We start from the raw sequence: 24,092 nt of genomic DNA on the forward strand, positions 1-24,092 counted from the left end.
CCCTCCCCCCGATTGGTTGGTCGGGTAACGGGCCCGCCCCCCTCGCGGGCCATTGGCCGGGCATCGGTTCCGGGGTCCGGTTCCGACTGAAGAAGGGTTAAAGGACCAGGCGGCTCTGCTGCCGGACGAGTTGCGGCCGTGCTGGGGCCGGAGCTGGGCCACTGAGACTGCGGCTGCGGCTGCCCACGGGGAGGAGAGCGATGGCCGCGGGCTGCTGGGCTCGGGCTCCGGGGCTCACGCTGCGGCTGCTGCTCCTGGTGGCGGCGGCGGCGCTGTGCCCGGGGGCCGGGGCGAAAGACGGCCGCTGCGACTACTATGAGGTGAGAGGCCGGGCAGCGTTCGGCCGGGGCCAAGCCGGGGCCAAGCCGGGGCCGCCCGTCCTCGTGCTGTCCTTCCCCTCCCCGCCCCCCCCCCCCCCGCAATGACCCAGCCTGGCTGGGGAGAAAAGGGGAAGTGACCCAGGGTGGGGGGAGGATGGCGCGGCTGCACCCCAACACTTCATGTTTGCTGGGTACACCTTGCCTTCTCTGGGAGGCCCTTAAGGCGAAAGGGGCTTCTCAGTGTGCAAGGAAGGTGGACTCTGGACTCATCACCCTTCCCCTTTCCCCCACCAAGCCTTTTCATGCCATTTCCCTATCCTGTGGTTTGGGGCCCTACCCGGAGAGGTGGGGCTGGCCAGGGGTTGTGACATTTCTAGTGATTAACAGCCCCTATGGTGGGGGTCTCTGCCCACTGCCCAGTTGTGCCCAGCTACCAAGTCCTCTATGCTCAATGTGCACCTCCTGCCCCATACCCATGATGATGTTGGCTGGCTCAAGACTGTGGATCAGTATTACTATGGAGGTAAGGGGAAGGGCAGTCTGGGACTAAACCAGGGGTCCAGTCATCCAGTCTCTGGGTCACTGACCTTGCATCGTCCTTTTTTGGGGCAGGGAGGGAATGGGTGTCAGTGACCAAGGGCCTCTCTGTCTTCAGGGCTTACTCAGCTGATCTGAAGTAGAAGCCTTCTCTACCAGATTCCTTTGGAAGTTCTGCTTTCAGCTTCTTTCTTTCCTTGTACTTTCTCCTCTTGCCTCATCATCTTATCTACTCCCATAGCTTGAGTTATCATCTCCAAGAAAGTCCAAGAAGCTATAATTTGAGTTGGAAAGGATCTCAGAAGCCATCTAGTTCCACCCATATCTAAAGGAGAATCCTTTCTACAAACCCTTTGGAGAACTGGTTATCCAGCCTGTTTGAAAATGTCCAAAGAAGGAGAGCCTCCTGCCTTCTCAGGCTTCCCATTCTCCTTGGATAACCCAATTAGGAAGCTTTCTAACAGCAATCCCAGATTTACACATTGCAACTTCTGCCTATTGCTTCTATGTTTTAGCAGAAAAAAATCGCATTAACAACATAGTAACAGGGGTACAAAAGTTTTATATTTGTGTAAATTAGCCCATGACTATGGCCAGGGCGGATCAGTACAAAATCTTATTTTCAGCCCCAACCTGAGATCTAGCTACACATCCCTATATACTTAGGGAGTATCCTGCCAGCACCTGAAACTGAATATAACCAACATTAAACTCTTCATTTCCCTACTCCAGACCTGCCTTTCTCCCCTTTTCTGTTTTTGCTGAGGTCATCACCGTAACTATAACTCATACTTGCATAGCATTTTTTTTTTTTGCATAGCATTTTAAGTTTCAAAAAGCACTTGCCTCAATCCTATGGACTAGCCATTGAATTCCCAAGGTAATTTGTTCCCAAATCCAGCGTTCTCCTCATTAAGTCACCTGACTAGTCACCCAACTTCAGTTATCTTGGCTCTTCTCCCCCTCCCAGCTTCCCATTGGTTGGCAAGTCCTGTCCCTTCTGCCTTCATCATATCTCTTTCATTTATCCCCTTTCCATGCACAGGGCCACCACCCTAGGTCAAATTCTCATTCCTTCTCACTTAGACTATTGTGTGATCTAACCAGTCTTCCTGGTCTCTCTGATCCATCCTCCCTATTTCAGTCAAATTATTCTTCCTAATGATTACTCTGATCATGTCATTCTCCTGATGAAAAATCTTTAGCGACTCTTTTTTTTTTGTCTAACAAAGTATAACCCCCTGACCAATTAAAGCCTTCTGTAGACTGACTCCAAGCTACCTACTTGTCCTACCTGTCTCATGTTGCTCCACTTCATATACTCTATTCCAGCCAAAGTGGACAATTTTTTATTCCCCTTTTTTATCTTGTCTTCCATTCTGAGTCTTTGCTCATTCTATCTCCGCTGCGTAGAAAGGATCCTTCTCCCCTATGCACATCTGTTCCATCAAGTTCTCCTTCCATGATATCTACTCCACTACTCCAGCTGAAAAAATATATATATATATATTTCTTTTTAGTGAGGCAATTGGGGTTAAGTGACTTGCCCAAGGTCACACAGCTAGTAAGTGTTAAGTGTCTGAGGCCGGATTTGAACTCAGGTACTCCTGACTCCAGGGCCGGTGCTCTTTCCACTGCGCCACCTAGCCACCCCCTGAAAATATTTTTTTCCTCAAAACTCTCTGATTTCATTTCTATAGCCATAGCACCTGCATACAGTAGGTGTTCAGTGAATATTTGAACAAACTGAATTGCATTAAATGCCCACAGCTCGAGATAGCATCCAGCATGCTGGTGTGCAGTACATCTTGGACTCAGTGGTATCAGCTCTGCTGGCCAATGAGTCCCGTCGCTTCATCTATGTTGAAATCGCTTTCTTCTCCTACTGGTGGAACCAGCAGACAGCCCAGATGCAGCAGGAAGTTCGACAGCTGGTCTGCCAGGGTGAGGAATGGGTGCTGCCTCAGTAGCATGCCTATCCTTCGTAGGGGCCCACCATGACATGACCCAGAGCAGCCTGGCAGCCTGGTGCCTGCTCTAGGCTTCTTGCAGCCAGGCCTCCTGAGGTCAGGGGTCAGGAGTTGGGCCCTAGGCCTCCTTCTTCGGGGGAACTCCCCTGACCCCATCTTCTACTCCATAGGGAGGCTGCAGTTTGCCAACGGAGGCTGGGTCATGAATGATGAGGCTGCCACATACTATGCAGCCATCATCGACCAGATGACTTTGGGGCTGAACTTCCTGAAAGATACCTTTGGGGATTGTGGCCGCCCTCGAGTCGCTTGGCATATTGACCCCTTTGGCCATTCACGGGAGCAGGCTTCCCTCTTTGCCCAGGTCTGCATTGGTGTTCTCTGATTGTGTCTCATCTTGCCACCCCTTTCCACCTTCTGTGACCCTTCCTTCCCCTTCCCACAGATGTTGTTGGAGAAGACCTTTCAGGCCCTGACCTCTCTCTGATTCCCTCCTTGTAGATGGGCTTTGATGGCTATTTCTTTGGCCGTCTGGATTATCAGGACAAGAAGAGGCGAAAGATTCAGAAGGAGATGGAGCAGGTCTGGAGGGCAAGTGCCAACTTACAACCTCCTCAAGCTGACCTTTTCACTGGTGAGTCTTTTTTCCCACATCATCCCTGAAGCTTGTTAGGCACTCACAGGGCCTGGGGAGACCTGGAGGTGGAAGAAGGAAGGCCTGGGGGGCAGCTAGGTGGCGCAGTGGATAAAGCACCGGCCCTGGAATCAGGAGGACCTGAGTTCAAATCCAGCCTCAGACACTTGACACTAGCTGTGTGACCCTGGGCAAGTCACTTAACCCTGGGTGGGGGGGAGAAGAAGAAGGAGGAGGAGGAGGAGGAAGAAGGCCTGAGAATAGGGGCTGAGGCTGGGGGAGTTCCCAAGAGCAGCATGGGCCCTGCAGTTTGGGAACCCTTGACCTCACTACCTGGTCCTTAGGTGTCCTACCCAATGGCTACAACCCACCCATGGATCTCTGCTGGGATGTGCTTTGCTTTGACTACCCTGTAGTGGATGATCCAGACAGCCCAGAGTACAATGCAAAAACACTGGTCAACTACTTCCTGAACATCTCTGCTGTCCAGGTCAGAGCTGTCCCTGGTGATGAATCAGAAGCCCTATACAACAACCTCAGGCAGCCAGGGAACAGTCCACATGGCTTTTGCTTTTTAGACACAAGCTCCAAGGTTTCTCCATCTTCAGGGCCTCCTCCTGAGGTCTTTGGCCTTGGGCTGTTTTCTTCTACTGGTTCAGACAAGGCTGACCGGTACCAGAAACCGACCTTCTGAAGAAGTCTTGTGGGGTGTTTCATTCTACACAGCAGCCCAGGCTGCTGACTGGGGAATGGGGGGAAGATTCTGCACCAGGATCCTGAACTGTCCCCCATTATGCAGGCCCAGTCCTACCGCACTAACCACATTGTGATGACCATGGGTAGTGATTTCCATTATGAAAATGCCCATATGTGGTTCAAGAACATGGATAAGCTGGTTCAGATGGTCAATGCTCAGGTGTGTACATATTGGTGGGAGAGGGAATGTCTTTGGGGGAGGGGGGAGGGGGGAGGGGGCAGCTGGGTGGAATGGGAGGCCACGTCAGTCACCCTCCTGTCCTTGCCTCACAGCAAAGCAAAGGGAGCCACGTCAATGTCCTCTACTCTACCCCAGCCTGTTACCTTTGGGAGCTGAACAAGGCCAACCTCACCTGGTACTGGGAGGGGAGGAGCGGGGGGAGAGGCAGGGAAGCCCAGTGGTCCCGGGGCAGACAGGGACTTCTGCCTGACCTCTGTGCCTCAGGACAGTGAAGCAGGATGACTTCTTCCCCTATGCGGACGGCCCCCACCAGTTCTGGACTGGCTACTTCACCAGCCGCCCTGCCCTCAAGCGCTATGAGCGCCTGAGCCACAAATTTCTGCAGGTGGGGCCCTGCTGGGGAGGGAGGAAGGAAGGGATGAGGCTTACTGGAAGGAGGATGGAATGGGCCATATTGGGAGTAGAGGCCAATGGGAAGGGAGTGAACAAAAGGAAGGAAGAAAGGAAGGAGGGTGGGTGGGAAAGGTTTTGCCTGTCTTTCCCCAGATCCTCAAACTCTTTCATTCATCTCACCCTCCCCTTAGGTTTGTAACCAGCTGGAAGTCCTGGCTGGGCCTGCAGCCTTAATGGGACCCTATGGACAAGGCAGCAGTGCTCGCCTCAGTAGGTGACTGGGTTCCTGGTCTGGGGGTAGGCATGGGGGAAGGGAAGAGCTTTTTCTTCCTTACTCATTCCTAGTCTTTTAGTCCTTCCCATGATCCTGCGAACCTTACACACTGTCCATTCTGGGTCCCCCAGGACAAGCCATGGCTGTGGCCCAGCACCATGATGCCGTCAGCGGCACCTCAAAGCAGCATGTGGCCAATGACTATGCCCGGCAGCTGGCTGCAGGCTGGGAGAAGTGCCAGGTATGGGGTGATCTAAGATGGAACCAGGGCAGGCCACCTGAGAAGCCGGAAAGGGGGGGGGGCAAGGTTCCTGTGATGGACACTCATTCCTTCCCCAGGTGCTGGTGAGCAATGCTTTGGCAAGTCTAGGGGGCTCCAAGGAGGATTTTGTGTTCTGTAACCTGCTGAATATCAGTGTGTGTCCACTGACCCAGACAGCCGGCCGTGTGAGTGGGGCTGAGCCGGGCCAGGGAGGAGAAAGTGAAGAGAGGGGAATGAACTTCCTACATGAGAGCAGCGGGAGCTGGGGTTACTGGGAACAGGGTGGACTCTGGGAGCGAGGACGGGTTGGGGGGGCGTGGTACAGGCACAAGAACCTTGGTTTGATCTCTCATTCTGGGCTGCCCAGTTCCAGGCCATTCTGTACAATCCCTTGGCATGGAACGTCACCCAGACCGTGCGACTGCCTGTCAGTGATTGGGCCTATGATGTGCGAAGTCCCAGTGGGCAGATAGTGCCCAGCGAGGTATTTCCTTGTGCTTTCCTTGGCCCTTCTCCAACCACCCTCCATCCCACAGGAAAAAAAATACAAACCCTCTATCCTGGTCCCCATTGTCCTCTCAGCTTTCCCATGAATGTCTTCCAGAATTTCTGCTCCTGAGTTCACCCACTGACATTTCTGTATCCTTTGTTCTGCGAGCCCAGATATATCATTTCCCCCTTGAAAGGCTTAGGACATTAGCATATAAGTACCATGCCTCTTAGGGACCACTTCCCCAGCAAGCTTGTGGCAAAGGGAGACAGAGAGTCTGTCACATTGTACCCCCATTTCCCTTCCCTAAACAGTGGCCCTGTTTCTCTCCCCAGGTTATTGATGTGTCAGCTAAACGATTAGAGAATTCCCATCCGGAGCTGATTTTCCCAGCCTCAGCACCTCCCCTTGGCTTCAGCGTTTATTCGGTGACTCGCGTGCCCAGCAGGACACCCAAATTCAGGGATTGTTGTTCTAGCTCTGTCGCCCAGAATTTTGGCCGTCCCCTGGTCATCCAGAATGAGGTGAGCTGCTGAGAGCAGGAGATGAGAATGGGGAATTCCCCCTAAGACGAGCCGGGGCTGGGGGGAGGGAAGGAGACCTTGGGTCTCAGGAGATGGGCCCCCATTTTAGAGTCACAGAATCAGAGAGTGACCGTGTCTAATCCAACTCATGCCCCAGAGGAATCACCACAAGCACATCCCCAACGAGTGGTCATCCAGTCTCTGCTTGAAGACTTCCAAGGAGGGGACACCCACTACCTCTTGAAGGGAAACCGTTTGGCTGGGCGGCACTTTTCCTGACACTGAGCCTCCCTCCATTCGCCCCTCTGCCACTTTCAGGCATCACTCCTAGTTCTGCCCTTTGGGACTCAGCAGAACAAACCTAACCCCCCTTCCAGGGATGGCCCTTGAGATACTACAAGTGGCTCTTACCTCCCCCCCACTTCCCCACCTTGAGTCTTCCCTTTTCCAGGCTACCCATGCCCAATTCCTTCAAATGATCCTCACATGACATGGACTTACGGCTTCTTACCGTCCTGACTGGTCCTCCTTTGGAGGCCCTTCCAGTTTACCAATGTCTCGCTTAACCCCATGGTGCCCGAACTGAGCTCAGCACCCCCAAGGAGGTCTAACCAGAGCAGAGGACAGCAGGACCCTCCCTTCCCTCTTCCTCGAAGCTCCACCCCTCTTCATGCTGCCCAACATCCCATTAGCTTTTTTGGCTTCCATGGCACGCTGTTGACTCATTGAGCTTAGCCGTCCACTCAAACTCAGATCTTTTTCGGATCTACCGCTGCCCAGCCCTGCCTCCCTTGTCGTGCTAATGAAGTTGATTTCTTTTGTACCCCAGTGTAAGACTTGACGTTGGTCCCTGTTGAATTTCATCTTATTCGGTTCAGCCCAAATGCCCTGAGAACCTCTCAAGATCCCTTTGGATCCTGTGGGTCAACCTTCTTCCTCCAGCACAGGTGTCAGCCACCTGGGCTGTGGAGTCAAGCCACAGGCTCCCCTTTCGGTGTCCCCGCCTCCTACTTTGGATTAGGGTGATGCATTCTGGGTGCCACAACTTCAGGACACTGGTAGACTGGAGAATGTCCAGAGGAAGACCACCAAGATGAGGAAGGGCCTTGAGCCCAGGCCTAGGAGGAGCAGCAGCTCTATTGACTCGACTGGTTTAACCCAGAGAAGAAACATATTTGAAAGGCTCTCATGTGGTAGAGGAATTAGGTGATGTTGATCCCAGAGGGCGGAACAAGAAACCATGGATAGATATAATGAAGAAGCAAGTTTAGGCTTGACACCAAGATAAAACTCCTCTCGGCGCTGGCTCAGAGTAGATTAGGCTGCCTCGAGAGAGGCTGGGGTCCTCCCCCACCTCCTCTTCTCCCTCTCCCTCTTCCCCCCTCCCTCTTTCCCCTCCTCCTCTTTTTCTTCCTCCTCCCCACTCTTCTCTCTTTTCTCCCTCCTCCTCTTCCCCCTCCTCCTCCTTCTCCTCTTCCTCCTCCATGGACAGCCATTTGTTGGGTAGGTGATAGTGGAGACTCCTTTCAGGTATGGGCTAGGCTGGAGGATGCCTGAGGTTCTTTACCACGTTTGCATTCTGTGATTAGGTGACCCCCCCCATTGCCACCCCATTCCTTTTAAGCTTTCCCACTTGTCTTTGGATCTGTTCAGCATCTCCGGGTTACATTTGATCCAAACACGGGGCTACTGCAGGAGATTGAAAACCTTGACCGTGGCTTGCGGTTGCCAGTCAGTCAGGCCTTCTACTGGTACGTGGACGGGATGGGGAGGGAACCTATCACCAGTGGCTTTTGATGAGATATCTTGGTGTACAAGGTGGTAAGAGAAGTCATCTAACCTGTTTTTCCTTATGTGTCTTTCTTGCCTCGCCCCCTGGTCCCCCAGGTACAATGCCAGCAGTGGGGACTTCATGCACCCACAGCCCTCTGGGGCCTACATCTTCAGGCCAGACAAGACAAAACCATATCTTCTGAGGCATTGGGTCAAGACCCATCTGGTGAAGGTATTTGGGAGTGTGTGGCTGCCCAGACTTGGCAAAGCTCTGGGTATGAGGGAGTGTGAGGAGTCAGAGGTGGGTCTCTTGTAAACAATGAACCATCTGAGGGTTAGGAAGAAGTCATGTTCTTTCAAGTGCAAGAGTATTTGAGGGGCGGCTAGGTGGCGCAGTGGATAAAGCACCGGCCCTGGAGTCAGGAGTACCTGAGTTCAAATCCGGCCTCAGACACTTAACACTTACTAGCTGTGTGACCCTGGGCAAGTCACTTAACCCCAATTGCCTCACTAAAAAAAAAAAAAAAAAGAGTATTTGAGAGGAATTCTTTTAAAAAAGAATGTGTATATATAACCTTTCCATCTTGGGGAGGGGGGAGGGAAGGGAGAGAGAAAAATTTGGAATGAAAAATCTTATGAAAACAAATGTCAAAAACTATCTTTACATATAACTGGAAAATAATAAAATACTTTTATGATTAAAAAAAAGGGAAAAAGAAAAAGAATGTGTAGCCGGAACTCCTCAAAGCCAACAAGAGACTAGGAGAATTCCTGATTGGCTAAGCATGAACTTGGCCTTGTAAACTCTCAGAGTTGGAAGGGGCCTTACATTTAATTTAGTTCAACATATACCTGAACCAGAATCCTTTCTTCAATATCTCTGAATATCAAGTGTTATGGTTCTTTTTTTAATATTTAAAAGATTAATTATTTTTTCTTTTTAGCTTTTTTTTTCTTTTTGAATTTTGAGTTCCCAAATCTCTCCCTCTCACCTCCTCCCCCAACCCCTGAGAAGGCAAGCAATATGAAAAGTGACATAAAACATTTCTATATTAGCCATATTTTTTAAAGCAATAAAAAAAGAAAGAGAATCATATTTCAGTTTCTACTCAGAGTTCATCGGTTCTCTCTCTGGAGGCGGATAGTATTTTTTTCATTGAGTCCTTTGGAATTGTCTTAGATCATTGTGTTGATCAGAGAAGCTAAATCTTTCACAATTGATCATCATTACAGCATTGCTCTTACTGTGGACAATGATCTTCCTATTCTTTTCAGTTTGCATCAATTCATGTAGGTCTTGCCATGTTTTTTTCTGAAACCACCCTCCTTTGCCATTTCCTACAGCACAATAGTATTCCATTACAATCCTATGCCACAACTAGTCCAACCACTCTGGGGAGCAATCTGGAACCATGCCCAAAAGGCTATAAAATTGTACATACCCTTTGATCCAATAATACCACTGCTAGGCCTGTACTCCAAAGAGATCAGGCAAAAGGAAGAACAACATATATGTACAAAAATATTTATTGAGCTCTTTTTGTGGTGGCAAAGAATCGGAAATCGAGGAAATGCCCATCAATTGGGGGAATGGCTAAAAAAGTTGTGGCATATGATTGCGATAGAATACTATTATCATTAATTTTTCGCTCATCTCCTCCAGCATTTGTCATTTCTGATAGGTGTGAGGTGGTACCTCAGAATTGTTTTAATTTGCCTTTCTCTAATCAATAGTAATATAAAGCATGCATTTTTTCATATGAGTATAGATAGCTTTGATTTCTTCTGAAAATGGTCCTTTTATATCCTTTGACCATTTATTAACTGGACAATAGCTATTATTTTTTTTAATAGCTACTATTTTGATAAATTTGACTCAGTTCTTAGGAGTAATGTATATCATCTTGCCATATAGGAATATGAACAGTTTAACTTTATTATCATTACTCTTTCATGTTTACTTTTTTATGCTTCCCTTGAGTCTTGTGTCTGAATGTCAAATTTTCTGTTCATCTCTGGCCTTTTCATTGGGAATGCTTGAAATCCCTCTATTTCATTAAATGTCTATTCTCCCCCCTGAAGAATTTTATATTTAGCTTTGCTGGATAGGTTATTCTTGGTTGTAATCCTAGCTTCTTTACCTTCCAGAATATCATATTCCAAGCCCTGTGCTCCTTTACATAGAAGCTGCCAAAACTTGTTATCCTGCCAAAATATTTGAATTGTTTCTGGCTGCTTGAAGTATTTTTTTTTTTTTGACCTGGGAGCTCTGGAATTTAGCTATAATATTCCTGGGAGTTTTCATTTGGGAATCTCTCTGAGGAGGTGATTGGTGGATTCTTTCCATTTCTATTTTACCCTCTGGACCTAAGCTAACAGGGCAGTTTTCCTTGAGATATGATGTCTGGGCTCTTTCTTTGATTATAGCTTTCAGGTGGTACAATAATTCTTTTTTTTTGTTTGTTTGGTTTTTTTTAGTGAGGCAATTGGGGTTAAGTGACTTGCCCAGGGTCACACAGCTAGTAAGTGTTAAGTGTCTGAGGCTGGATTTGAACTCAGGTACTCCTGACTCCAGGGCCTGTGCTCTATCCACTGCACCACCAGCTGCCAGGTACAATAATTCTTAAATTATTTCTCCTTGATCTATTTTCTGGGTCATTTGTTTCTGATTAGATAGTTTATATTTCTTTATTTTTTCATTCTTTTGACTTTGTTTTATTGTTTCTTGATGTCTCATGGAGTCATTAGCTTCCACTTGCCCGATTCTAATTTTTAAGGAATTATTTTCTTCAATGAAATTTTGTACCCCTTTTTCCATTTGGCCAATTTATTTTTTAAGGATTTCTTTATTTCAATGAATTTTTTTAACCTCTTTTACCATTAAGCCAATTCTGTTTTTTGTTTGTTTTTTTTCTTTTCTTTTCTTTTTTTTTTTTTTTTGCAGGGCAATGGGGGTTAAGTGACTTGCCCAAGGTCACATAGCTAGTAAGTATCAAGTGTCTGAGGCCGGATTTGAACTCAGGAACTCCTGAATCTAGGACCGGTGCTTTATCCATTGTGCCACCTAGCCACCCCCCCAATTCTGTTTTTAAGGTGTTATTTTCTTCAGTGTTTTTTTTTTTTAAATGTCTTTTACCAAGCTGTTAATTCTCTTTTCAGAATTTTTTGTATCATGCTTGTTTCCTTTCCCAGTTTTTCTTCTACCACTCATCTCTTTAATGCTTCCACGAATTCTTATTGGGCTTTGGTCCAATTAGAATTTTTCTTTGAGGCTTTGTTTGTATCTGTTTTCATATTGTTGCCCTCTTCTGAGTTTGTCTTTGTCTTCCCTACTACCTTAGTACTTCTTATGGTCGCATTCTTGTTGTTTATTCATTTTTCTAGTCTGTTTCTTTTTATTTAAAAAAAATTTTTTTTTAGTCTATTTCTTTTTCTTTTTTTTCTTTCTTTTTTTTTTTTTTGTGAGGCATTTGGGGTTAAGTGATTTGCCTAGGGTCACACAGCTAGTAAGTTTCAAGTGTCTGAGGCCAGACTTGAACTCAGGACCTTCTGAATCCAGGGCCGGTGCTCTATCCACTGCGCCACCTAGCTGCCCCTTCTAGTCTATTTCTTAACATTGAACTTTATGTTAAAGTTGGGCTCTGTTCACCTGGAGGGTAGGGAGGCAGTGTCCCAAGTTTCAGGCTTTTTTGTGCTGCTGTTTTCAGAACTAGTTCTGAGGGTCTACTAGGTTTTAGTGCTTCTAAGGTGGTGTGATCCTGGGAGAGGTATAGTCACAGCTCTCCTGGTCTGTGCTCTGGTCTTTGCCTAGGAAGGACTCATGGTCCCTTGCATCCACAAATGCTAGTGCTCCTCTCTGCTTTGATACTTTGGCCAGGGTCCCTGTTCCCTTGTCACCAACCTCCAGCACTCCTCTCTGCCTCAGAACTGCAATCCAGAAGTATGTATGGCCAGTGGAGTGCCAATTGACCCCAGCTGTACCCAGTGCCAACAGAGGGTCCCCTGTAATCTGTTTCTGACCAGCTATCTGACCTCTTACTGTCTCTGGGTTGAGAACTCCTGAAGCTGTCATGTTGCTGCTGCTATATGTGTTGGCTCTGCTGCTCCAGAATTTAATATGAGGCTTTATTTTAAAATTGTTTGGAGAAGAATGTTGAGAAAGTTCAGCGAGGCAACTGCTCTGAATCTGCCATCTTGACTCTAGTGTTGCAGTTCTTAAACACCTCTGGTGAGGGCAGTCCCACCCCTTCTGATAGCAGCCCATTCTAGTGTTAGACGAGAGGCTCTGATTATTAGCAAGGGTTTGAGTTTTTGTTTTGTTTTGTTTTTCTGACTTGGTGCTTAGAGCAACCTCTCTGTAACTCAGAGCTCCTAGTTTTGTCCTCTGGGGCCAACAGGACAAGTCAAGCCTGCTTGTCCACACGATGGTTCTTTAAATACTATTGTTGTAGCACTAATGCCTCCCCCCCAGCAAGTCTTTTCTGATCCAGAGTAACCATGCCCACTTTCCTCATAGGGCACATCCTTGAAGTTCCCCTCCCCTTTGTCTTCTCTGGAGGCCTGTAACTTATCAACATCCTTCCTAAAATGTGGTGCTCAGAACCGAAGCATCAGTCACTCAAGAGGCATTTATTTGGTGTCTGCTACGTGCAAGGCATTGTGCTAGGTGCTTGGAAATACACATTGAAAAGTGAGATGATCCCCATCCTCAAGGAGCTAACATTCTACTAGGGTGATACAACATGTGAGCAATAAGAGGCAGTTTGATATCTCTGAGAAATGACCTTGGAATTAGGGTAATCAGAGTTCAAGTCCAACCTTGGACAATATAGACTATGATCCTGGGTGAGTCCCTTAATTTTTCCCACAATTCTCTAAGACTGAGTTATATTTACTTGCTGAGTGGCATTGGTAGAAGGACCTTTCTTTATTGGGATTTGCCTACACCAGTGAAGTCAAAGGTCTGGTTAAAAAAATATATATATATTTTATGGGGTGGGGAAGGTGTCATGGTGAAGCACTAGGGACTGGAGAAATCAGAACAGGCTTCCTGAAGGAGGTGGTATCCAAGCCAATCCTTGAAGGGAGCTGGAGCTTCCAAGAGCTAGAGGCGAGGAAGGCGACAAGCCATGCAAAAACATGGAGGTGGGAGATAGTTTGTTGAATATGCAGAAGAGCAAGCAGACCAGTTTGGCCACAGCACCAAGCTTGTGAGGGGGAGTGATGTGGAATTAGCCTGCTGATTACATCATATCCTGCATGTGGTCTGACCAGAACCCACCATAGCCAAACTGTCTTGGTTCCTGGAAGTGAGACCTGGCATGGTGGCCCCAAATCACACCAGCATTTTTGGCTGCTATGGAGCACATCCCCTGCCCCCTTGTCAACTGAAGCATCCAAATCTTTTTCAGATGGACTACTGCTCGCAAGGCCTCCTTCATCCTTTACTTAGGATGCCGGCTTTTGAACCTAGTGTCAACCTTTATATTCATTCTCAGTCCATTTCATTTCATTAGATTTGTTCCTAAACTGACCCGTCAGAGAGGGTTTTTGTTTTAACCCGTCTCTGCATTAGCTAGTACTCCAAATTTGGGTCATTTCTAATTTTGTAAGCATCCCACCTCTCTCTTTTAAGTCATTGCTAAATATGTTAATAGCAAAGGGCCCAGGTCAGGTGCTTGAAGTACTACACTAGAGACCTCTGCTCGTATTAACATCAGAGCATTGATAACTGCACTTTAGGATCAGCCACTCAACTGGTCCTGAATCTGATCAGTTGTAATGTTGCTGAGCTCCTCTTTCCCTAGCTCATAGTTCATGTGAACCAAGCGACTTAATTCATTAAGGTTTAGCAAGGTGCTAGCATTATCTCCTTCATTTTAGCTTTCACTGCCCTGTGAGCCTGTTTTGTTTGGGCCTTTCCAATCTGGCAGAAGAAACAAGCAGGATAAGAGGTTAGGAGTAATTTAATCAGTGAGTTAACTCCCTATGAATCCACCTTGGTCTCTTTTCCTGCTCTGTGGAATTGTTTCTCTTTGGGCCTTAAGGATTCCATTCTTCACAGCTGCCCATTGTTCCTACAGGGGATGGACACTCCTTAGAGAATCTTAGTTCACCTTGTCCCTGGATGTGAATGGAACTTGAAGCTAGAGGTGCTGGTTTGGGGGTTTTTTTGTTTGTTTTTTTGGTGAGGCAATTGGGGTTAAGTGACTTTCCCAGGGTCACACAGCTAGTAAGTGTCAAGTGCCAGATTTGAGCTCAGGTCCTCCTGACTCCAGGGCTGGTGCTCTATCCACTGCGCCACCTAGCTGCTCCTCTTTGGGTTTTTTAGATGGAATCTCTAGTGAATTTCTGGACATCTCTTATTATCCTGCATTGTGGTGTTTCTTTGTGCCATTTAGCTTGGGAGTATGTGTGTAGGCAGTTTTCTTTCCCTTTCAGTCTAAATCCCTTTTGCTTGGTTGGCAGAACTTCAAATGAATGCTTTTTAAATTTTTTTTTTAAACACCAGCCCTCTATCCCTAGCCAAGATCCTGTCATTTTTATATTTTAATTTGTGTTTTGGGAATCCATTCTCAGACACCATCTTCTTAACCAGCTGTTTACTCCTCCACCAGCTGGGCCAATCCCAGTACAGCAGGAGATATTTTCAGGGGGAAGAATAAAAATGCCATTGTCCTTTGGGACCAGGTCTGGGGCAGGTCACCTGAGATGCAGAGAATCATAGGGACCAAGTTGTACCGGAAGTCTTAGCTCTGCAAGGGAGCTTAGTAATGTGGCTACTGTCTAGTGCAAAGGTGTCAGACTTGTGGCTTGCTTCAGGGCCTGCCTGATGAAGCAGATTAAAATGTAATTAGGAAATGTTTAGCAAAATGAATACGACATATAGAGAATGTTAACTTGTGGTTTTCTAACACAACATATGGTCCCCTTTTGTTCCATAGACATCCCTGATAATTTCCCCATAATCAGCTTTCTTAATCAGTATCCTCCCTTTCCTTCTCCATTATCTGTTCAAAAAAACCGTAAGTGTGGGGATACTCTAAAGCTGTGCTCTGGTGTCTAGCTCTGTCTCTCTGTCTTTGTCTCTGTCTCTTTTTCCCTCCTCTCTCTGTCCTTTCTCTCCCTCATCTCTCACTGTGTCTATGTCTCTCATCAGCTCCCATGTGTCTCTGCAGATCTATACATCCAGCCTGTTTCTTTTTTTGTTTGTTTGTTTTGGTTTGTGTTTTTTTTTTTTTCAGGGCAATGGGGGTTAAGTGACTTGCCCAGGGTCACACAGCTAGTACGTGTTAAGTGTCAGAGTCCGGATTTGAACTCAGGTCCTCCTGAATCTGGGGCCCGTGCTTTATCCACTGCACCACCTAGCTGCTCCCATAGCCCGTTTCTTTCTAGAATTCTAGTTCAACATCATCAATTTAACTGCCTGTTAGGGATTTCAAACGGGACGTCTTATAGACATCTCAAACTCAACATGTTCAGAGCCAAACTCATGACCATTTCCCCCAGAGCTCCCCTCTTCTGGTTTTCTCTACCTTTGTGGAGGGTACCAGCATCCTTTGGGCATCCCAAGTTCGATGCCCTAGTTATTCCCCTGGACTCTTCCCGCCCCCTCACACCATGTATCCAGTCACGTGTCAGATCTTGCCATAGCATCTTTTGGATCTGTCCCCTCTTCCTATTTACATGTCCACCACCCTAGCCAGGCCACCACTTATCTCCTAGACTATTGTGACAGCCTTCCAAGGCCTCCCCTCAGCCTGGATTGGACTGTGTGACCTCCCTACTCAAATCAACTCCAGTGGCTTCCTGTTGCCTGCAGGATAAAATTGAAGCTCCGTTGCTTGGCCTTCTATAGTCTTTAACCCAAACTTTTCTTTCTAATCACCTCATTATACATTGTCCCCCTTCTGGCACTGCTGTGCAGCCAGCCTGGCTTTCTCTCCCTCCCTCTTGTGATCTCTTATCTCTGGGCCTTTGCACTGACCATCCCCTGAAGCAGGAGTGCGCTCCCTTCTTACTTTTACCTCAGAACACTCCTTATTTCCTAAAAGATTCAGCTCAAGCACTGCTGTTTACGTGAAGCCTTTCCTGATCTATCCTCACTCATTATCTTGTATTGATTTCCTGTTTATTTCGACATATACTTGTGTGTTGTCTCCCATGATAGACTGTGAGCTTCTTCGAGAGCCTGCAGGGATGGTCGAAGTTTTGTGTTAATATCACCAGCACCTGGCAAGGTGCCCACAATGTAGTGGGCACTTTATAAGGGCTTATCAGTTGACTGACCTGATCAAGAAAGAGCGTTTCGAAGCCTTGGACAAAGGTTCCCTCGGTCAGGACAGGGTCAAGGGATGGAGCTGGTCCTTGGGAAGGCTTCCAGAAGCCTTAGGTAGGGGGCAGCTAGATGGCGCAGTGGTTAAAGCACCGGCCCTGGACTCAGGAGTACCTGAGTTCAAATCCGGCCTCAGACACTTGACATTTACTAGCTGTGTGACCGTGGGCAAGTCACTTAATCCCCGTTGCCTAAAAAAAAAAAAAAAAAAAAAAAAAAAGACAGAAGCCTTAGGTAGAGGTCGTGGAAGTGGCCAGAGAGGCTCAGTCCAGGTTAGAGCGAACGCTTTCTCCCCTGAATGTGCTCTACTCTTCATTCCCCAGGCATCCCTGGTGCAGGAGGTGCATCAGAACTTCTCTGCCTGGTGCTCCCAGGTTGTGCGTCTATACCCTGGGCAGAGGCACTTGGAGCTAGAGTGGACGGTGGGGCCGGTGCCTGTGGGGTGAGTGGCAGGAGAAAATTGGGGGATGAGAGCAAGGCAGGAAGCCAAGTGTGGCTTGCCTTTGACTCTTCTGAGATCTCCCTATCCACTTTACTCCTATAGGGATGGCTGGGGAAAGGAAATCATCAGCCGCTTTGACTCCCCGTTGAAGACCAATGGGCGTTTCTATACTGACAGCAATGGGCGGGAGATCCTGGAGAGGAGGTACAACAGCCACCCCCATCCTGTCCTGCTCCAGGGTCAGGGCCAGAAGTGGGGGTTGGTACACTGGCCAGAGAGTTTTGGATTTGGGGTCAGAAGTGCTGGGTTCAAATCCCCTCTCTGCCAGTGTGGGACATCGGACAAATCCCTTGGACTATCTGGGACCCATTGTGGTCATCTGTAAAATGAGGTATGGGAATGACATCCTCTAAGGTCTCTGCCAGTGCCCCGTCTGTGATCCTGCCCAGCCAGGTTTCAGCCTCCCTTTCTAGCCTTATTAGACATTATTCCCCTTCACACACTTCTGTGTTCCAGGTAAGCTGGCACACGGCTCCATCTCCCATCTCCATGCCTTTGGATCCCCTGGACCTAGTGCAGTATTTGGTTAAATGCTTGGCATGTAAAGCCCACTGAGCCCTAGTCCCAGCCTTCCCTTGCAGCCTTCATATATATTCCTGCTTTCACCTAATCAGCAGTCCAGCCAAATAGCTCTCCTTATTGTCCTTCTGACATGACATTCTCACCTCCAGGTCTTTGCACTGGCTGTCCCTCATGCCTGGAATGCCCTCCTGCCTTACCTTGGTCTTTCAGAATCTCCAGTTTCCTTTCAAGACTAAGATCTTAAACGCAGGCCCCTCCCCCACCCCCCCCCCACACATATGCATGCACACACACGTGCACACACATGCACAAACATAGACTAATGGTTCCTACAGTCTTGCTCCCACCCTTCTGGGACTCTGACACTGGAGAAGTAAATCCTGGAGTGATCCATAAACTCAGCCTGTCCCCACCTCTGCAGGCGGGATTATCGGCCTACGTGGGATTTAAACCAGACCGAGCCTGTGGCTGGAAACTACTACCCTGTCAACAGCCGCATCTATATCACGGTAATCCTCGCAATGTGTTCCTTACCATCAGGGCTAATAGCATGTATCCCGGGGGATCAGCGACATCAGGCAGCCCCTGCTTCCAACGGCCCCAGCCCCCATGCCCCACGCAGGAAGCCTTTGCTGGTCCCCCTCAGAACTGGAGTCTTCCTCTCCAGCCTTACTTACCTCTTTTTTGCTTTCCTTACTTACATGGCTTGTCACCTCACATAACAATCCTCCTTGAGAGGAAGGACTCCTTCTGCCTTTCTTTGATCCTGTGCTTAGCAGGGATCAGGCCCATAGTAAGCATCTCAGAAATGCTTTGTCACTGGCCAGTCAATGGGCCTCAGTGGGTCCCCAGTCTCAGGGAACCTGGAAGCAGGCTGCCCTGGAGCTTGGAGCACCCACCTACTCTTCCAGAAAGACTCATCCTGACTCCCTCTTGCTCTTACCCCCCAGGATGGGCAGATCCAGCTGACAGTGCTGACAGACCGGTCCCAAGGGGGCAGCAGCCTGAGGGACGGATCCCTGGAGCTGATGGTGAGTTAGGGTGAAGAAGATGGGGGGAGGGGATGGGGAGGGAAAAAGCCCTGGGCCATTGGGGGGGTGGCACACCTCTGTGCCCCCAAGGCTGATGCCCCTGTGTTCCTGCAGGTTCACCGTCGACTACTCTTGGATGATAACCGAGGGGTGGGTGAGGCCTTGTTGGAGCCCGGGGATGGGCCTGGCACTGGGCTGGTGGTGAGGGGCAGGCACCTGGTGCTACTGGACACAGTGGAGGCAGCAGCTGCTGGACACCGCCTCCAGGCCCAGAGGGAAGCTCTGGCCCCACAGCTGGTGCTGGCCCCTGCAGGGCAGGGCACCCCATACAGCCCGGGGACCCCTGCCCTCACACAGGTGAGAGTGTGTCCAGGAGGCAGGAGGGTGGGCCTTAGCAAGGGGAGACTTTGCCCCAGGGAGCCCTCTTTCCTCCTTCCTCCCCTCTCCCTCTGTGGCAGTTCTCTGGACTTAGAAGAGAGCTCCACCCAGCTGTGCACCTGCTGACCCTGGCCCGCTGGGGCCCCAGCACAGTCCTGTTGCGCCTGGAGCACATTTTTGAGCGTGGGGAGGGTAGCACCTTCAACCTGTCCCAGCCAGTGACCCTGGACCTCCAGGTAAGTAGGGGGAGGACAAGAGATGGGCAGAGGGAAACAAGAGAGGACCCACTCAGCCCCACCATCTCTTTGGTCTCTCAGGATCTGTTCTCAGCCTTCACCATCAGCCATCTGGAGGAGACCACTCTGTCAGCTGACCAGCCCCTGTCCAAGGCCACCCGGCTTCAGTGGAGGACCAGCACAGGAGGTGGTATAGGGTGGGGAGGGGGCAGGAAAGCAGCTGCTGGTGAATGGGCTCTTGGGAGGAGGAGCCTCCTGGGGCTGGGGTGACACACCCCTTTCATCTTCCTATCCCTCTGGTCTCCTTCAACAGGCCCGGCTCCTCTGCAGCCAGCGTCCTTCCTGGACCCCTCTGCAGTCACTCTCCAGCCCATGGAAATCCGCACCTTCCTGGCCTCTGTCACCTGGAATGAGGAAAGGGCCAGATGAGGCTGTGAGCCCTGAGTGGGCCTCCTGAGACTGTGCTCTCTCTCCCCAGGCTGGGCCAGAGAGAGCTTCCCCTTTGTTCCTTGTGCTGGGCTCTCGAGGTATTCAATGAGGTACCTCGAGGTTTCTTGGTTCCTACTGCTGCCGTCACCAGTGAAGGCATTAAAGTGACTGTGGCTCCCACAGAATGGCTGTTTTCATTGTGGAATGTAGGGTTGGCTGGGAGGAGGAGAGCCCGGTTCTACAGGAAACAACCCCTCCATGACACCCTTAGCCTTAGCAGAGCCATGGAGAGGAGGGATCCTCAGTGCCATCAAGAGGCCCCCTCACACTTCCATCTCTGACCTGATGCTCCCCAACTTGTGGCCATGGGCAGAGTTACAGGCCCCAGGAACAGAGAGGGAAAGGAATTCTTGGAATGTCTTTCAGTTGTCTGTTCTGGCTTCTTTCTTTTTTTTTCCCCCTTTTGTTGTTTGTCCTTCTCCCCCCCCCCCCTTTCTTTCTATTGGTTTTTATTTGTTTGTTTTTGCAGGGCAATGAGGGTTAAGTGACTTGCCCAGGGTCACACAGCTAGTATCAAGTGTCTGAGCTCAGATTTAAACTCAGGTCCTCCTGAATCCAGGGCTGGTGCTTTATCCACTGTGCCACCTACCTGCTCCGCTTCTTTCTATTGTAATAGGTCTTTTGTGTCTCTTCATGTGATGTGTTTTACCCCATTCTGCCTTCCCTTTCATCTTCTCCCAGTATAATCCTTTTTGTTACCCCTTAATGTTATTTTTTACAATTACATGTAAAGACAATTTTCAACATTCATTTTCTGAAAGATTTTAAGTTCCAAATGTTTTCTTCCTCCCTCTCTCCTCTCCTCCCTCCCCAAGATGGCAAGCAATCTGATATAGGTTATACATGAATGATCATGTAAAACATTTCTGCATTAGTCATGCTGTAAAAGAAGAAACAGAACGAAAGGAAAAAATCATGGGGGGCAAAAAAACCAAAAAGTAAAAATAGTGTGCTTTGCTCTGCATTCAGACTCCATAGCATTTTCCATCATAAGTCTTGGAATTATTTTAGATCTTTGCATTGTTGAGAAGAGCTAAGTCCATCATAGTTGATCATTACACAGCGTTATTGTTATTTATTGTGTACAATATTCTCTTGGTTCTGCTCACTTCACTTGGCTTCAGTTCATGTAAGTCTTTCCAGGTTTTTGACATCCACCTGCTTGTCATTTCTTTTTTTTTTTTTTTTTTTGGTGGGGCAATGAGGGTTAAGTGACTTGTCCAGGGTCACACAGCTAGTAAGTGTCAAGTGTCTGAGGCCAGATTTGAACTCAGGTCCTCCTGAATCCAGGGTGGGTGCTTTATCCACTGTGCCACCTAGCTGTCCCATGCTTGTCATTTCTTAAAGCACAATAGTATTCCATAAGTTGTTCAGCCATTCCCCAATTTATGGGTACCCCCTCAATTTCCAATTCTTTCTGGCACTCCAGCTCTCCACGCCTTATTGGCCATCTCCTCCTCCTTTTAACTCCCTCTCTCCCAAAACCTACATGCACACAGACACACAGAGACAACTACCCTATGGTAGGTTGGAACTAGAAGCAGATTCCATGCCCAGCCCCAGCCCTCAGCCACTAGAGGAGTTTGGTCTTAAGCAAACAAAGTGATCAGCCGGAGAGCTGAGGCCAATGTAGGGTGTAGGGTGGTCTTAGTGACAATCAGCTTTCCAAAAAGTGACTGTGAGACCCTAGGGAAGCTCATCTCATCAGTGTTCCCTTTAAAAACACCAATAAAAACATTAAAAGACGGTGGTTGCCAGAAATATTCAGAAGAAAATTAAGTCACACTGTGAATGAATTAGCCTGCCAACCCAAAGAGAAAAGTCCCTGGTAATATTGACTTTCATGATAGCAAAGAACTGGAAACATAATAGGTGCTTCATCAACAAAACAAGGGAGGTATTAATAGAATGGGAGATTAATTTGTTATAAGAAATGACAACCAGGAATTCAGACAGACACAGGCAGGTTTATAAGACATGGGCACAGTGAAGTCTTCAAAGCCAGGAGCCAGCTGGCACAGTGCCTACAAGAATAACCAGAGCAAGAAAATGCGACACAATTCTGTGACTCCAGCGTCCAGGCAAGGCCTGGAAATCCGCACCTAAGCAGAGATGGAGATGTGACTCCCTCCTCTTGTCCGGGAGGGGAACCACAGACTCACTTCTTGGCCTGCGCCTTCACCATCCCTCTATGACAAAGAATAAAAAAGAGGTTTAAAAACACACACACACACACACACACACACACACACACACACACACACACACACACATACACTGTTTTTAAAAAAATCTTTGGTCCAAGGAAAAGCTCCTTGGCTCAAGGTGGGGGAAGAAATAGATTTGGAAATAAATGTGACAGAAAGGCAAAAGGCAAAGATAAAACTTTTATTTCTGACCACCTCGGTCTACCTTCCCTTCTATCAGCCCCACCTCCTTTTTGTCCTTTCCCCTTTTAGTTTTACCCTCCCTTCTATCAGCAGCCTACCCTTTTCTTTCCCCTTTTACTTCCTTATAGGGTAAGATAAAATTCTATACCCAACTGAGTGTGTATGTTATTCTCTCTTTCAGCCAGATCAGATGAGAGTAAGGTCAAAACAATGCATACCCCTCCCTTCTTTCTATTGTAATAAGTCTTTTGTGTCTCTTCATGTGATGTGATTTATCCCATTCTGCCTTCCCTTTCCTCTTCTCCCAGTATAATCCTTTTTGTTACCCCTTAAGTTTTGTTTTTTTAACATCATCACATAAGAATCAACTTATACCCACACCTTCTGTCTGTGTACTCCTAGATATGCCTTAATAAAGATACAGTTCTCAAAGAGTTACAATTATCTTCTTCCCATTTAGGGATGCAAACATTCTAACCTTATTGAGTAACATTCCCCATCCCCTCTTTTTACCTTTTCATGCATCTCTTGAGTCTTGTATTTGTAGATTTAATTTTCTGTTCAGTTCTTGGCTTTTCATTAGGAAAGTTTTAAAGTCCCAAATTTCATTGAAGGCCCATCTTTTCCCCTGAAAGATTATGCTTAATTTTGCTGGGTAGCACATTCTTGGTTGTAATCCCAGTTCCTTTGCCCTTCAGAATATCATATTCCAAGATCTCTGTTTCTTTAATGTTGGAGCTGCCAGGTCCTGGTGTAATTCTGATTGTTGTTCCTTGATGTTAAATTGGTGTTTTTTGTTGTTTTGTTTTGTTTTGTTTTGCGGGGCAATGGGGGTTAAGTGACTTGGCCAGGGTCACACAGCTAGTAAGTGTCAAATGTCTGAGGCCGGATTTGAACTCAGGTACTCCTGAATCCAGGGCCGGTGCTTCATCCACTGTGCCACCTAGCCGCCCCAATATTAAATTGTTTCTTTCTGGCTGTTTGCAGTATTTTCTCCTTTATTTGATAATTTTGGAATTTAGCTACAATATTCCTTGGAACTTTCCTTTTGGGGTTTCTTTCAGGAGGTGATCCATGGATTCTTTCAATGACTACTTTTTCTCCTGGTTGTAAGACACTGGGGCAGTACTCCTTGATAATGTCATATAATATGCTGTCTAGGCTCTTTTTTTGATCATGGTCCTCAGGTAGTTCAAATATGTAGGCTGGCCCTCCTAGATCTATTTTCCAGGTCTATTGTTTTTCTGAAGAGGTATTTTACATTTTCTGCTCCTTTTATATTCTTTTGATTCTGCTTTATTTCTTCCTGTTGTCTCATTGAGTTATTAGCTTTCACCTGCCCAATTCTGATTCTTAAGGAATTATTTTTCCAGTCAGCTTTTGTATCTCCTTTACCATTTGGCCAATTGCAGTTTTTAATGAGCTGTTTTTCTTAGTCAATTTTTGTCCTTTTCCCAAGCTATTGACTTTCTTGCATAACTCATTTCTTTTCCCAATTTTTTCTACCTCTCTTAATTAGTTTATAAAATCCTTTTTGAGCTCTTCCAAGAGGGCTTTTTGGTCTTGAGACCAATTCTTCCCCTTTAAGACTTCACATGTAGGCTTTTTAACATTGTTGTCCCTGTCACCATAGTAATTGTCAATGGTGAGGGTTCTTTTTTGTTTCTTATTCATGCTTTAGCCTCTTTTGTGCCTTTTAAGGTTGAGTTCTGCTCCTGGGGTGCAGCATGCACTATCTTAAGCTTCTTTTGCTGGGGGCCAGGGACTGGGTCACCAGCTTTCTGCTCTGGGGCATCAGCAGCTTGCAACTTGCTCACTGCACTGGAGCAGCCCAGCCTAAATGGGTCTGTGGGGTAGCTGATACTCCAGCTGGCAGATTGTCTTTTGCTTTGGGGCTGGAGGTATCACAACTGGCCTGCCGTGCCACTAGCTTGCTGAGCAATGACTGTGGGTCCTCAGCTGCTGATCTGTGCTGTGACTAAGAAAAAACTTTGGGGGGGGGGTGAGGCAATTGGGGTTAAGTGACTTGCCCAGGGTCACACAGCTAGTAAGTGTCAAGTGTCTGAGACCAGATTTGAACTCAGGTCCTCCTGAA

General features: G+C 47.7%; 1 protein-coding gene across 1 annotated transcript; it reads left to right on the forward strand.

Moving 5' to 3' along the window:
- The first annotated feature begins 75 nt into the window (after nucleotides 1-75).
- MAN2B1 (mannosidase alpha class 2B member 1) lies at nucleotides 76-19,729 on the forward strand. The gene is made up of 24 exons (XM_043988264.1): nucleotides 76-320; nucleotides 741-843; nucleotides 2,628-2,801; nucleotides 2,998-3,191; nucleotides 3,329-3,461; nucleotides 3,806-3,951; nucleotides 4,261-4,377; nucleotides 4,491-4,573; nucleotides 4,663-4,783; nucleotides 4,983-5,061; nucleotides 5,197-5,306; nucleotides 5,405-5,512; nucleotides 5,695-5,811; nucleotides 6,153-6,341; nucleotides 7,995-8,092; nucleotides 8,229-8,346; nucleotides 16,773-16,891; nucleotides 16,994-17,095; nucleotides 17,895-17,982; nucleotides 18,424-18,504; nucleotides 18,619-18,861; nucleotides 18,963-19,118; nucleotides 19,200-19,305; nucleotides 19,432-19,729. Exons 1-24 carry the CDS (start codon nucleotides 201-203, stop codon nucleotides 19,545-19,547), a joined length of 3,021 nt encoding a protein of 1,006 aa, XP_043844199.1. The 5' UTR covers nucleotides 76-200; the 3' UTR covers nucleotides 19,548-19,729.
- Nucleotides 19,730-24,092: the final 4,363 nt, after the last annotated feature.

This window comes from Dromiciops gliroides, chromosome 1, assembly GCF_019393635.1.
Source record: "Dromiciops gliroides isolate mDroGli1 chromosome 1, mDroGli1.pri, whole genome shotgun sequence".
NCBI lineage: Eukaryota > Metazoa > Chordata > Mammalia > Microbiotheria > Microbiotheriidae > Dromiciops > Dromiciops gliroides.